The sequence below is a fragment of the Chionomys nivalis genome, chromosome 23 (assembly GCF_950005125.1).
Source record: "Chionomys nivalis chromosome 23, mChiNiv1.1, whole genome shotgun sequence".
Classification (NCBI taxonomy): Eukaryota; Metazoa; Chordata; class Mammalia; order Rodentia; family Cricetidae; genus Chionomys; species Chionomys nivalis.
The window spans coordinates 42615143-42628084 of NC_080108.1; the positions used below are offsets into that span (position 1 = coordinate 42615143).

The 12942-nt window shown below is 49.9% G+C and overlaps 1 protein-coding gene across 1 annotated transcript in view; it reads right to left on the reverse strand.

Annotated features, from left to right (window-relative positions):
* Positions 1–11914: 11914 nt before the first annotated feature.
* Positions 11915–12942, reverse strand: part of LOC130865139 (otogelin-like) — a 68123-nt gene continuing 67095 nt past the window's right edge. The window contains 2 exon segments of the mRNA XM_057756014.1: positions 11915–12115; positions 12427–12502. Coding sequence (XP_057611997.1) covers positions 11915–12115; positions 12427–12502 — 277 coding nt within the window.

The following is a 12942-nucleotide window of genomic DNA, read 5'->3' on the forward strand; positions in this document are numbered from 1 at the left end:
GGTGTGTTTCTTGTAAACAGCAGAATGTTGGATCCTGTTTTCGTATCCAATCTCTTAGTCTGTGCCTTTTTATAGGTGAGTTGAGTCCATTGACATTAAGTGATATTAATGACCAGTGGTTGTTAACTCCGGTCATTTTTTTAGTAGTAAATTTTGTGTGTTTCCCTTCTTCGAGTTGCGCTGGTGAAGGGTCTCTAGTTGTCTGAGATATTGTGGTCATTGTTGGACTCCTTGGTTAGTGATTTTCCTTCTATTACTTTCTGTAAGGCTAGATTTGTGGCTACATATTGTTTAAATTTGTTTTTATCCTCGAAAATTTTGTTTTCTCCATTTATAGTGAATGAAAGTTTGGCTGGGTATAGTAGTCTGGGCTTGCATCCACAGTCTCTTATTTTCTGCAGTACATCTAACCAGGACCTTCTGGCTTTCATGGTTTCCATCGAGAAGTCAGGTGTAAGTCTGATAGGTTTACCTTTATAAGTAACTTGGCCTTTTTCCTTTGCAGCTCTTAATATTCTTTCTTTGTTCTGTATGCTTTGTGTTTTGATTATTATATGGCGAGGGGATGTTTTTTTTTTTTGATCCAGCTTATTCGGTGTTCTGTATGCTTCTTGAACCTTCGTAGGTATATCTTTCTTTAGGTTGGGAAAGTTTTCTTCTATAATTTTATTAAATATATTTTCTGGACCGTTGAGCTGTGCTTCTTCCCCTTCTTCTACTCCTATTATTCTTAGGTTTGGTCTTTTTATTGTGTCCCATATTTCCTGAATGTTTTGTGATGAGAGTTTGTTGGCCTTGCTGTTTTCTTTGATCAGCGTGTTTATTTTCAATATGGTATCTTCAGAATCTGAGATTCTTTCTTCTATCTCTTGTATTCTGTTGGTTATGCTTGTTTCTGTAGACTCTATTCGTTTACCTAGATTTTCCATGTCCAGCCAGCCTTCTGTTTGTGTTTTCTTCTTTGCCTCCATTTCAGTTTTCAAGACTTGAACTGTTTCCATTATCTGTTTGATTGTTTTTCCTTGGTTTCCTAGGGTATCATTCACTGATTTACTCAATTCTTCAAACTTTCTGTTATACTTCTCATCCATTTCTATAAGGGCATTTTTTACATGCTGTTTAAGGGCGTCAATCACTTTCATAAAGTCAATTTTTTCTACTTCTTCTTGATTAAGGTGTTCATGTCCTCCTTTTGTGAGGTCGCTGGGTTCTGGTGGTTTCATATTGTTTTTCAGATTGTTGGGTGAATTCTTGCATTGGCGCCTGCCCATCTCTTCCTCTGAATGCTCTCCTATGGATCTTCTTTTACAGGATCAGGTCTCCTTGCCTACTGTTGTACCTTCCCAGTGATGGTACTCCCCAGTGATGGTTCTCCTGGTGCTCCAGTGATGTCTCTCCTGGTGACAATATCAGATCTCCGTGCCCAATGATGGCTCTCCTGGTGCCAAGATTAGCTCTCCGTGCCCAATGATGGCTTTCCTGGTGCCGAGATCAGCTCTCCGTGCTGGTTGGGTAGTTCGTACACAAAGTGCCTACCTTGCTTCGTGCAGGCAGGCCAGTGAAACAAGGGAACTCCCACCCACCTTTTTGTCCTGAGGATTCGCCCCCAGTGCCCAGACAGGCTGAGCTAGGTGGTGTTATGTGCCCGAAGAAGGAAGGGGGAAGAAGGAAGAAGGGTTCTGGATGCAAGCTGGGTGGGATAGGAACAGAGAGGCAGTCTGCAGGGAGTAGATTCTCTGCAGGGAGCCCAGGAGGGATGGGGGTGTGTGAGGAACTTCTGAGTTCCCTGTCTGGGGCTGCTGCCCCTTCACAAACTCACCCCAATGATGGTTCTCCTGGTACCGAGCTCAGATCTCCGTACTGGTTGGGTAGTTCGTAAACAAAGCGCCTACCTTGCTTGGTGCAGGCAGGCCAGTGAAACAAGGGAACTCCCGCCCGCCTGTTTGCCCTGAGGATTCGCCCCCAGCACCCAGAGAGGCCAGTGAAACAAAGGAACTCCCGCCCGCCTGTTTGCCCTGAGGATTCGCCCCCAGCGCCCAGACAGGCTGAGCTAGGTGGTGTTATGTGCCCAAAGAAGGAAGGGGGCAGAAGGAAGAAGGGTTCTGGATGCAAGCTGGGTGGGATAGGAACAGAGAGGCAGTCTGCAGGGAGTAGAGTCTCTGCAGGGAGCCCAGGAGGGATTGGGGGGGAGGGGAGAGGAACTTCTGAGTTCCCTGTCCGGGGCTGCTGCCGCGTCACAAACTCACCCCAATGATGGCTCTCCTGGTACCGAGCTCAGATCTTCGTGCTGATTGGGTAGTTCGTAAACAAAGCGCCTACCTTGCTTGGTGCAGGCAGGCCAGTGAAACAAAGGAACTCCCGCCCACCTGTTGCCCTGAGGATTCGCCTCCAGTGCCCAGACAGGCTGAGCTAGGTGGTGTTATGTGCCCAAAGAAGGAAGGGGGCAGAAGGAAGAAGTGTTCTGGATGCGAGATGGGTGGGATAGGAACAGAGAGGCAGTCTGCGGGGAGTAGATTCTCTGCAGGAAGCCCAGGAGGGATGGGGGTGTGTGAGGAACTTCTGAGTTCCCTGTCCGGGGCTGCTGCCCCTTCACAAACTCACCCCAATTATGGTTCTCCTGGTACCGAGCTCAGATCTCCGTGCTGGTTCCTTCCTTCGCTTTCTTTTCTCTCCACTCCATCCTGGGAGTTGATACTATCCTCTTCAGAAATGTTCTAGGGAGGCCCTCAAGGAACTGACTTCCATGGCTAGGTCTGCAAAATACTCATCCGGATAGTAATCCATTTGCAAGAGACCTGTGCAGAAAATGGTGGAGCGGGACCTACTGGAGAGCTCTCTGTCTTAGGAAGAAAGGTTCCCTGAAGCCCCATAGCTGACCAGCTCTTATTCTTAAAATACTGGGGTTCCCCCACCCGGCTGACGGAGCAGCAAGCTCTGGCGGGTCCCCAGCGGTGCCAGGTGCCGGCTACAGGGTCCGGCACCCGAGCGGCAGCAGAGGGAATCCATGCGGCAGAATTCCCAATGCGCAGTGGTTGTGAGCAGACCCATGGACACAGAAAGTAGCCCTAAAAGCATTTATTAAAAGGGGAGAAAGGGAGGGAGGGAGAGAGAAAGAGAGAGAGAGAGAGAGAGAGAGAGAGAGAGAGGGAGGAAGGGAGGGAGAGGGAGGGAGGGAGGGAGGGAGAGAGAGAGAGAGAGAGAGAGAGAGAGAGAGAGGAAGAGAGGGAGAAGAGAAAGAGAAAAAGAGGGAAAGAGTCAGAGAAAACGCATGCATACGCAGCCAAAGAAACAGAAGAGAGAGAGACAAGATGGCGTGGGCAGGTCAGAGGTCAGATGGCGTGGGCAGGTCAGAGTGGGCGTGGCTTTCCCTTAAAGGGACAGCAAAGCACAACATTCCCAGGTCTTCTTTATAATAAAAAGCAGGAGACGAGACACCACAGCCCAAAGGAACTGGGGCGGCGAACTCTCAAGACTGCTTCCAGCTGATTGTGGGCGTCGTCTTTGGGGGGGGTGCGAGAGAAGGCTGGGTGCTGGTCGCATCCTGGCATGGCTGGTCTCTTTGCTTTTGACTGGTGTCCCTAAGGTACTGGCAGAACAAAAACGAAGTTAAATTAAGAAAAAATTTTTTAGGACCAGGGAATTGAGGGGGTATCTGACCTGTTCAAGATGAATTTTTTAATTCGGCTCCCTGGAACTCACGAGAACTCCTTGGGTTTGTGAAAACAGAAGTTTTAGACATATAATGACTGTGGCATAAGAGATAAATTTGATTTGAAATTTGTTTGGTGAGGTCACCTTGCAAAGAGGTCATCTTGCAAAGCCTCAACCTGGCGAAACCTCTCAGTTGTCAAACTGTCAGAGATCTTTGAGAAGGATAAGATTTTACTTGAGTTACTGATTAAAAAATTGACAGAGAACTTACTTGATTGGCACCCAGAGCTACTCTTTTTTGGGTCCTCCGTGGTCGCTGAAGGTTGCATTTGACCTTTGCTGTTTAGTGCAGGGCCTTGTCAGGCTGCAGAAGACCCCGTGGGCTAAGAAATCTGTAGGAAGACAGGCCTACCTTGACCTGAGCATCTAGGCTGTCGATTCCAGCGATTTCGTCCACATCTGGAGGTCTTTACTTTAGACGAAAGGCAGGTTTTCCCAATGGTCAGCGCTCTGCAGTCGAAGCAAAATGCAAAAGGATGTTGGGTCTCGGCTAGGAGGGGACAGTTAAGCCCGAAGGCTGCCCGTTGCAGCCGAAGCCGTACATACAGAGGACAGAGAAAGAACGGAAAGGAGAGGAGGAAGAACCAAAAGCACCAAACTTTTGGGCGCGGATAAAAACAGGTCTAGCCTAGGGCGGAAGGCCGGGGGAAAAGGGGGGGGGGTTAGCAACCGCACCCAGGACACGCCAGAGGAAGCCGGGAGCTCGGCCAGCCTCCTCCAGGTGAGAGGGGATGGTTAGCCAACCCAGGTAAACTCACGAATTAGCCGCTGACGGTCGGAGAGGGCCGTGTCGAGAGGAGTGGAACACGTGGAGTGGTCGGAGGTCGTCCGGTTCTGACCTTGTCCCGGGGGAGGCCCCGAGCTCCAGGAGGCGCCAAAACCCAGAGTCAAGGCCTCAGGTGAGGGCCCCGGGGCGAGAAGGTCCCCGAGCAGACGGCACCAAAATGTTATTATTTTTTATGTGGGGTTCGGGAGGGAGAGACGAAACACGCGGAGTTGGGGAAGGAGAGACGAGACACGCGGGGTCTCACGTGGGTGAGCTTTAATGGGGACAACAGGTAAGGGACGGGGGTGAAGAGACGAAAGGAAAAGGGGGAAAAAGGGGCGGGTTAAGGTGTCCCTCCGTTTTAAGGGGGAGTCCAGGTGTGTCTGGGAGAAAATGTCCTGCGCATGCGTGGCTTTCCATTGTACCGCTGGGGTTCGTAGTCCACTGAGGCTGTATTTTCTGCGCATGCGTGGCCTTGTCTCCAAAAGAACAGCACCAGCAACAGAGGCTGCGGCCAGAGCAGAGAGGGTGTGCTGGCTGGGTGGAAGACTCCACAGTAGAGGTGTGCTAACACCAGGTCTGGGGGCTCTTTCTCCACTGTGGAGGTGTGTGCTAACACCAGGTCTGGGGGCTCTTTCTCCACTGTGGAGGTGTGTGCTAACACCAGGTCTGGGGGCTCTTTCTCCACTGTGGCTCAGTGTGGTGAGACCTTGGGTGTGTCATGCTCTCTCCCAGAGAGTCACTCCTGAAAACGTGGAGCTTAAAGAAGACGACAGTCTGGAAGATGACTCAGCAGGTAAAGATGATGAGGACCTGAGTTCAATGCTTGGAACCTACATGGTGATAAGAGAGAATAGAGTTCCCAAGGTGTCCACTGAACCCACATGCACACAGAGACCAGAGACAACACACACATAATATACATACATATATACATTACATATATAATATATTGTATGATATATATATATGTATATATATATAGTGCATGTGTGTATGAGACAAGCTTTTCACTTCTCACACAGTCTTAGCAATTCATTAAACCCATTAAGTGTTGTCTACAAGCCAGAGGTATGAGGAAACTAAGCCTTTGTCAGGATAAATCAGACAAAACCACATTCTGATCCCACAGTCCAGTCTCTTCTAACTATCTGTAACCAGTGTCTCTGTCCAGGAGAAACTGAGGCAGGATGATATGGTTGGCTGGGGCACATAGCTAACACTGAGTCCTAAGCCTGCAGGATGGGGTGAGTCAGGGCTGGTCAGGTCCTGTGCTCCTGCTTCTCTCTTGTCCTGGACCCAGCTGGGATGGGATCCCTGGCTCAGAAGCCTCTGCAGTTGTCTGGCCTTTTCCCATCCATGATCTCACTTGACCCTCACGCCAACCTGGGATGCAGAACCTGTTGTTCCCCCTCACCATGAAGGATGGTGACTGTCAGTGTCCTGTAACTTCTAACTGACCAGAGAGGACCCAGAGCTCTCTTTCCACTGCTCCCTACAGATTCCCAGAGGCAGGGACCTCCAGCACTGCCATACCCACCAGCTACTGGGACCCCAGCATTCCCTTGCTCTTTCCTGACTGAGAAGGAAGGCCTGAAGATGGGGCCTGTTTTAACAAGTGTGGGCTCAGCCCTGGATCCCCTACTCTCTGACTGTGTGCACATCTTACTCTTACATTCCTGTTAACATGGTGAAGATGTGGGTGGATGAAGGAATGACTGCCAGGAGTAAGCCTGCATGCCCCTCTCCTGCACAGTGCATGGAGACAAACATGCATGAACCCCAGACAGACAGAATCTAGGCCTGTGTGATGGTAGGTAGGGTGATAGATGCCGAAGGGAGCAAGTCTGTGGGCTGGGGTTGTACAGCTGTTCTGAAGGGCAGGCAGGGAAAGAAGGAACCAGCCATTCCAGGTAAGACAAGGAGTAGGGATAGAAACCGTTCAGGAAGGAACAGCGTAAGAACACAGGTTTGGCTGGCTCAGGGGAGCCTCTGGCAGGAGGGGCACGCACGTGTGTGTGTGTGTGTGTGTGTGTGTGTGTGTGATGACAAATGGGGGGTGAGCAGCAAGCCTTGAGAGCTTTAGAAAATGGACTTTCCAAGGGCACTAGAGATGGGCTAGTTCCCCCACCATGCTGACTGCCCAATGTTGCCCACTTTCACCCAATCCCTTGGCAGCCCAGATCCCAGCCCAGCTTGGAAGAGACAGCTGTGCAGGCCTCCTGCCTGTTGCAGGGGATTAACTGACACAGCCACAGTGTGTTGGGGGGCACCTGGCTCTCCAGGTCTGCTTACCTCATCCTCTATTAACTCCTTGCTGTCCAGACTTTTCACCATCCAGCTTACCAGCAGACTCGTTTCTCTGTGATCTTTGTGTTGGAGACACAAATCAGTAAAGAGCCACGGCAGTGTCTACCCAGCCAGAGGAACTTAGCTCCATCATAATCCCTCCTTGCTCTGGCACATATCCTCTGGGACTCTGGACTTCTCTCTATCTTAACTTTCATTTCAATCTACTGCTTTCCACAAAAAATAAAGGAATCCTTCTATGACCATAAGACCTGTCTTATCTTTGTCCTCAAACTTCTCAGTAGCATCTTCTTTACCGTCTCTGTTTCCTACCAAGACTCCATCCACCACCAGACATGCTTTCCTCTTCCTGGGCACGCAGGTGGACTACATCTCCCAGCTTCCCTTGCAGTTAGTTGTGACCACATGCCTCTGTTCAGGACAGTGTGGTGAGAAGAGCAGGAAGTAATCCTCTTACCATTTACTGCAGCATCCTCTCGCTCCTATGAAGCATGGTCCCTGAGCCCTCAGGCCCAGCTCTAGCAGAAATGGGCAGAGCTACTGTGAGAGAGTTGGCTGGGCCATATGGTTCCAGAAAGAGGAGCCAGGGTCTCTAGATCCTGGACACAAAGTTGTAGCTTTTCAGGCCCACCTATTTTGAAAGCGTTTTTTGTTGTTTGTTTGTTTTTGGTAATTTTTTTTTTATTTTGTATATAGGAGGGGAAAATAAATTTCCATTATGTTTAAAGCAGAGAAAAGATAGTGCACGCGCATGCACGCGCGCACACACACACAGGAATTTAGTTCCCCATCTTTTCATGTGGACAACCATGGAAAGGCTGGAACTTGGAGCAGAGCATATCACCAATTGACAAAATGGGCTGATAAAGTTATACATTTTATTTCAACTTGAAGCCATTCCTGAATTTGTCATGTCTTCCACAAATGACCAAAACCTCATGACCTTGGGGAAATGCAAAAGATGGGCCACATAGGGAGTGCAAAATCCTTGGGGACCTAGACTTGGAGCTGACAGGAGTGACAGGCATGGCGAGGAGAGGGTTAAGTAATCTGTGCATGGGATTGGCTCCCCTCCGTGAGGGCACTAAAATCAGCCTGTGGCCTCCAATTTGCTGAGGCCTGACCTTGAACGTGAATCATTCCATCACAATGTCCTCATTGATTTCCACAGGAAGAGGATTAAGCCCTGAAAATCAGGGCAGGGAACCTGGGCCTGCACCAAGGAGAATGGGATGGCTCCGCAGCTCAAAGCCCCCTCACGTTTGAAAAGACGTCATGGGGTTTGCAGGCTGGGCAGCCACCCGGCTTGACCACCAACCCACTGAGTGAGTGGATTGGTTGTGGCCTTGTTTCTTCACCAGTGGCTTCTGGATTTGCCTGGTTTTATGTCCCGTGCTGAGTGAGAAAGAATGGGGTGAGGGTTGCATATGTCCCTGGAGTCCTGGCTCTAGTCTGATCCAAGCTTCTTGTGCACAACCATGCCCACTGAAGTCCTGGGAACCAAAGCTGCCATTGAGGTACTTGGCTAGAATAGCCAGGAAGGGTCATTCTTGGCTGTGAAAACCCTTCAAAGGCATGAGACTGTGTGTCCCACATACTGGCAATGAAGGAGGTAGGTTCTGGGGGAACCTACCCCTAATTTGCCTTTTTCATGTAACACATGCTACGCGAGAGTAGTGCACAGCAGTCTCCAGTGCGGCTGTTGTTCCAGTTTATTTAATTGTCCCCACTGATAGTTCGCTGTGACCACATGCCTCTGTGCAGGACAGTGTGTAATGAGAACAGCAGGAAGCAGGAACCTGCCATTGGTATCTACTCTCAAACTTGGGACTGTGTTACCGCCTGCACCCTGGCTTGGCTTTCTTTGTTGGGTTCCTGTTTGAGATGCTTTTTCCTACTACAGCTGCTACAGAAAAAAAAATCAAATCACAGACTTAGGGCCTTAAAGCAATGCAATTGTATGCTCTCACACTTCTGGGTTCCTGGCCTCTTTGCCCTTGATTTCAGCCTGGTAAGGCCAGAAGGCTTGTGTTCTTCCTGGAGGCTCTAAGGAAAAACCACTTTGTATGAAGGTGTGTGCATGTGTACATGTGTGTATGTGTTTGTGTGTGTTTATGTGTATACGTGGGAATGTGCGCATATGTATATGTGTATGTATGTATTGTAGATACATGTGTGTAGTATACATGTGTATATGTGTGTGTATCTGCGTATGTCTGCACATACAACGTGTGTATTGTACATGTGTATATGTGGAAGTGTATGTGTACTGTGTATGTGTGTATATGTGTATGTGTGTGCCTGTGTGTGGGCACTTGTGTGTATGTACAGATCAGGGGTAAACCTCCAGTGTTGTTCCTCATCAGAACACGGGTCTACACATTTTGAGACAGAGTCTCTTACTGGCCTAGAGCTCACTGACTAGGCTAGGGTGTCTGGCCAGTGAGCTCCAGGGATCTGCCTGTGCCCACCTTCTCAGTGTTGGGACTAAAAACATATCCCATCACACCCAGTTTTAAGAGAAGTTTTCTTATGAGTGTTCTGCATGCGCCATATGCATGAAATGAACCCAGTCTTCAGCATCACATGCTCTTAATTGCAGAGCTATCTCTTTAGCCCCCACGCCTGACTTTCTAAAGTGGGCCAAGGATTGAATGCTGCACGCCTGCATGGCAAGCACTATCTACTGAGCCATCTCTCCAGCTATGGTGGTTTCAACCAGAATGACCTTTATGGATTCATATGTTTGAATACTTAGTCTCTAGTTGGTGGAACTGTTTGGGAAGGATTGGGAGGTGTGGCCTCATTGGAGAAGCTGTGTCATTATGGGTGGGCTTTGAGATTTCCAGACGACTTGCAATTCCCAGTTCTTTCTCTCTGTCTTGCGGTTGTGGATTAAGATGTGAGTTCCTGGATGTTCTTTTTTTTTTTTTTTTTTTTTTTTTTTTTTTTTTTTTTTTTGGATTTTTTGATACAGGGTTTCTCTGTAGCTTTTTGGTTCCTGTCCTGGAACTAGCTCTTATAGACCAGGCTGGCCTCAAACTCACAGAGATCCGCCTGCCTCTGCCTCCCAAGTGCTGGGATTAAAGGCGTGCGCCACCACCGCCCGACTCTGGATGTTCTTTTGCTCCGCAGCCATGGAATCAAACTCTCTGAAACTAAATGAAGCACTGCCTTTTCTCAGCTGGTTTAGCCATGGTGTTTTATCACAGCCATAGAGAAGTTACCAAGAAGCCCAGAAGCCACCTCTTCAATTCACTTTCTAGGAGTCGCCTGGGTGTCCCCACATCCTCCTCCTTTGAAGAAGCTCACTCCATCCTCCATGTCACTATCTCCTCTCTGACTCTGGCCTTCCTGCCCCCTTTCTAAGGACCCATTTGAGTAATCCATACTAATGGCCTCATCTCAGCCACACCTGGAAAGACTCTGTCATGTAAGATGACAACCTCGTCACATGTTTCGGGGATATGCCGTATCTCTTTGGAGGGCTACAACCAAGCTACACTAGTTGCTTAAAAGCATTGCGACATCTCAAGAGATTTTCTTCTCAACCAGCTTTCTGAATTCTGTGCACGCTCACGTCTGCACTGGGGTCTTGTTTCTTGGCGCTAACTGGACACCACTACCTGTGGTCCTCTGTCCTCATTCCTTGCTGTCTACTCCACAGTGTGGGGTACAGTTATGGAGTCCTCACCCTCATGCCCCACAGTACAGGACCGGATTCGTGATTTGTTTGTCCTTGTCTGACGTTTCAGCCTGGAGTAGTTGGTCCTCCCAGGAGTCACCCGACAGTAGCGCTGGGAGTGTGAGCTGGAAGGCTGGGGACAAGGGCAGGCAGTAGGGGGTGCCTGGGTAGGAGCTGGGATACAGTCAGGCAAGCTGTAGAAGTCCACCTGACCCCTGGGGCCCTCAGAGATGGTCTTCTTCATAACTGATGCTCTCCTGTATCCGAGGCAGGCCTGGCATCCCCAGAGATGCTTGCAAGACTTCTCACAGTTTATTGATACATGAACAAAATACAGAAGCATTACAGAGGCAAAGCAGATGTAGGGACCATCCTGACACAGTGCCTTTACCCCATAGAGGCATCAGGGCAATACTGGGACTGGAACAGCATCAGGTCATGACCTTTGAGACCCCAGTAGCACAAAGCAGTGCAAGAAGGAGGGGATCTTGAGAGTGGCTTGTGGACAGAAGCTCTGGCCCTGGCTTTGGGGGGAGCACTTTGGTTTGGAGACAAGGCTCTGACACTCAGGGCCACTTGGGCTGCACACTCATAGGCCGCATTTTCACAGACAGACACTCTCCTTCAAAGTGCCAGACAGCACTGAGACCAGAATTGGCTGAGCCACAAACACATATGTAGGCCCTTGCACAGACACACTTGACATGCCCTTGGAGAAAAGGCACAGAACTCCAGGCTGGAAGCCACCTACAACCTAGAGCTACTTAGAAGGGTGTCATGGATACCTGGACCCTGCTGAGGAGACAATCTATCATACATCTACAAAGCTGGCTTGAGGGTGAGCATGTGACACACAGAGGAAAAGACCTGGACCTGCTCCTCTAAATTCCAGAACATCAGGGAACCCTCTGGGGCTACAGAAGTCTAGACTACTCCACAGCCTCTGAGAAAACCCTCATAACTCTCCAAGGCTCATCCTCTTTACTTTGGGAAGCCTGAATGTTATCTGAATTCCTTTTCCTTCTACTGTGCTCCTCCCATTGTTAGAACAGCCAGGAAAAAAAATGAAGCCACAAAATCTCAGCCCTAAGACAGCAATGGCTCCACTTTGATTTCAGTGTGTCAGGAAAGTCTCAGTGCCTCCACCAAAACCCAGGCCAGAGTCACAGGTACACCAGGCCTTCAACTACTGGGTATGCAGCTCCATCCTGACCTCAAGCCATGTAGGCTTGCCCTGAGAAATGGCAGTTTCCCACAATCAGGTCTCCTCCCAAAGAGGGAGCCAGGATTGACAAGTGGGGCCTACTCTGGTCCCTTGTGGATGTTGTTCACCATCTGCCATACAGAGCACAGGCAAGCTCTCTCCCCTTAGTCACCTAGGCCAGCAGGAAGGAGAACATGAGAGTGGTAGGGGTGGCCCAGACGGCCCTGACACCCAGGCCTCAGGACCACTGGCAGGCACAGTCCGTAGGCTCCTGTACTGTGTAGGGCACCCAGGTGGCATTGGTGGCACAGAAGAGCTGCACAGAGCAACGCTGCAGTCCCACCTCACGGCAGTACTTGCAGAAGCGGGCATAAGTGTTGATGTTGTGGTTGTAAATGCTGGCAGAAAGGCACCTTCCATCACAAGACACCAGGTTCACCTGGAAAATAAGCATGGCAGCAAGGTGGTCTGGGAAAGATCTGCCTCCCCATTCCCTCTGCCCCCCAAGATACCCATCTTCTATTCCCTCCACCCCCGAGATACCCATCCCCTATTCCCCCCACCCTCCAAGATACCTATCCCCTATTCCCTCCGCCCCCTGAGATACCATCCCCCATTCCCTCCACCCCCAAGATACCCATCCCCCATTTCCTACACCCCCGACACACCCATCCTCCATTCCCTCCACACACCCCTGAGATAACCATCCCCCATTCCCTACACCCCCGAGATACCCATCCCCTCTTGCACAGGGGTGTTACTCCTGCAATCGTTCTTGCGGATGGTCATGCGGATGGTCACCTTTTTTGCAGGAGTGCCCATCTTCCTTACCTCGTAAGGGCAGGGTAGGTACAACAGTTATGCCCCAGGCTGGCATCAGGATGGGACAGCCTGGTACCCACACATTAATGTCCCTTTCCATCAAGGGGAAACTCTTTCAACCCAATGCCCTAGAAAAAGGAGGCACCAAGAAGGTCAATGGCATGAGCAAGTGAGACAGAGGAAGACACATGAACGGCCAGACAGAGCCTCGGGGCTCTGCACCATAAGATCCGAGATGAGGGCAGCTATCTTCATGCCCAGGCCCCAACACTTATTTGTCACCCTGCTGGAGTCCCTGGATACAGTGCCACACCTTGCCTGAGTTCCAGTGTTTCTACTCTGAGAGGGCATCTCACAGTAAGATTCTGTCATGAGTGGAAACCTCAGGCCCAACTAGGATGCTCCACACAGCAAGACCCATAGGGGTTCCACAGCTCTCAAGTG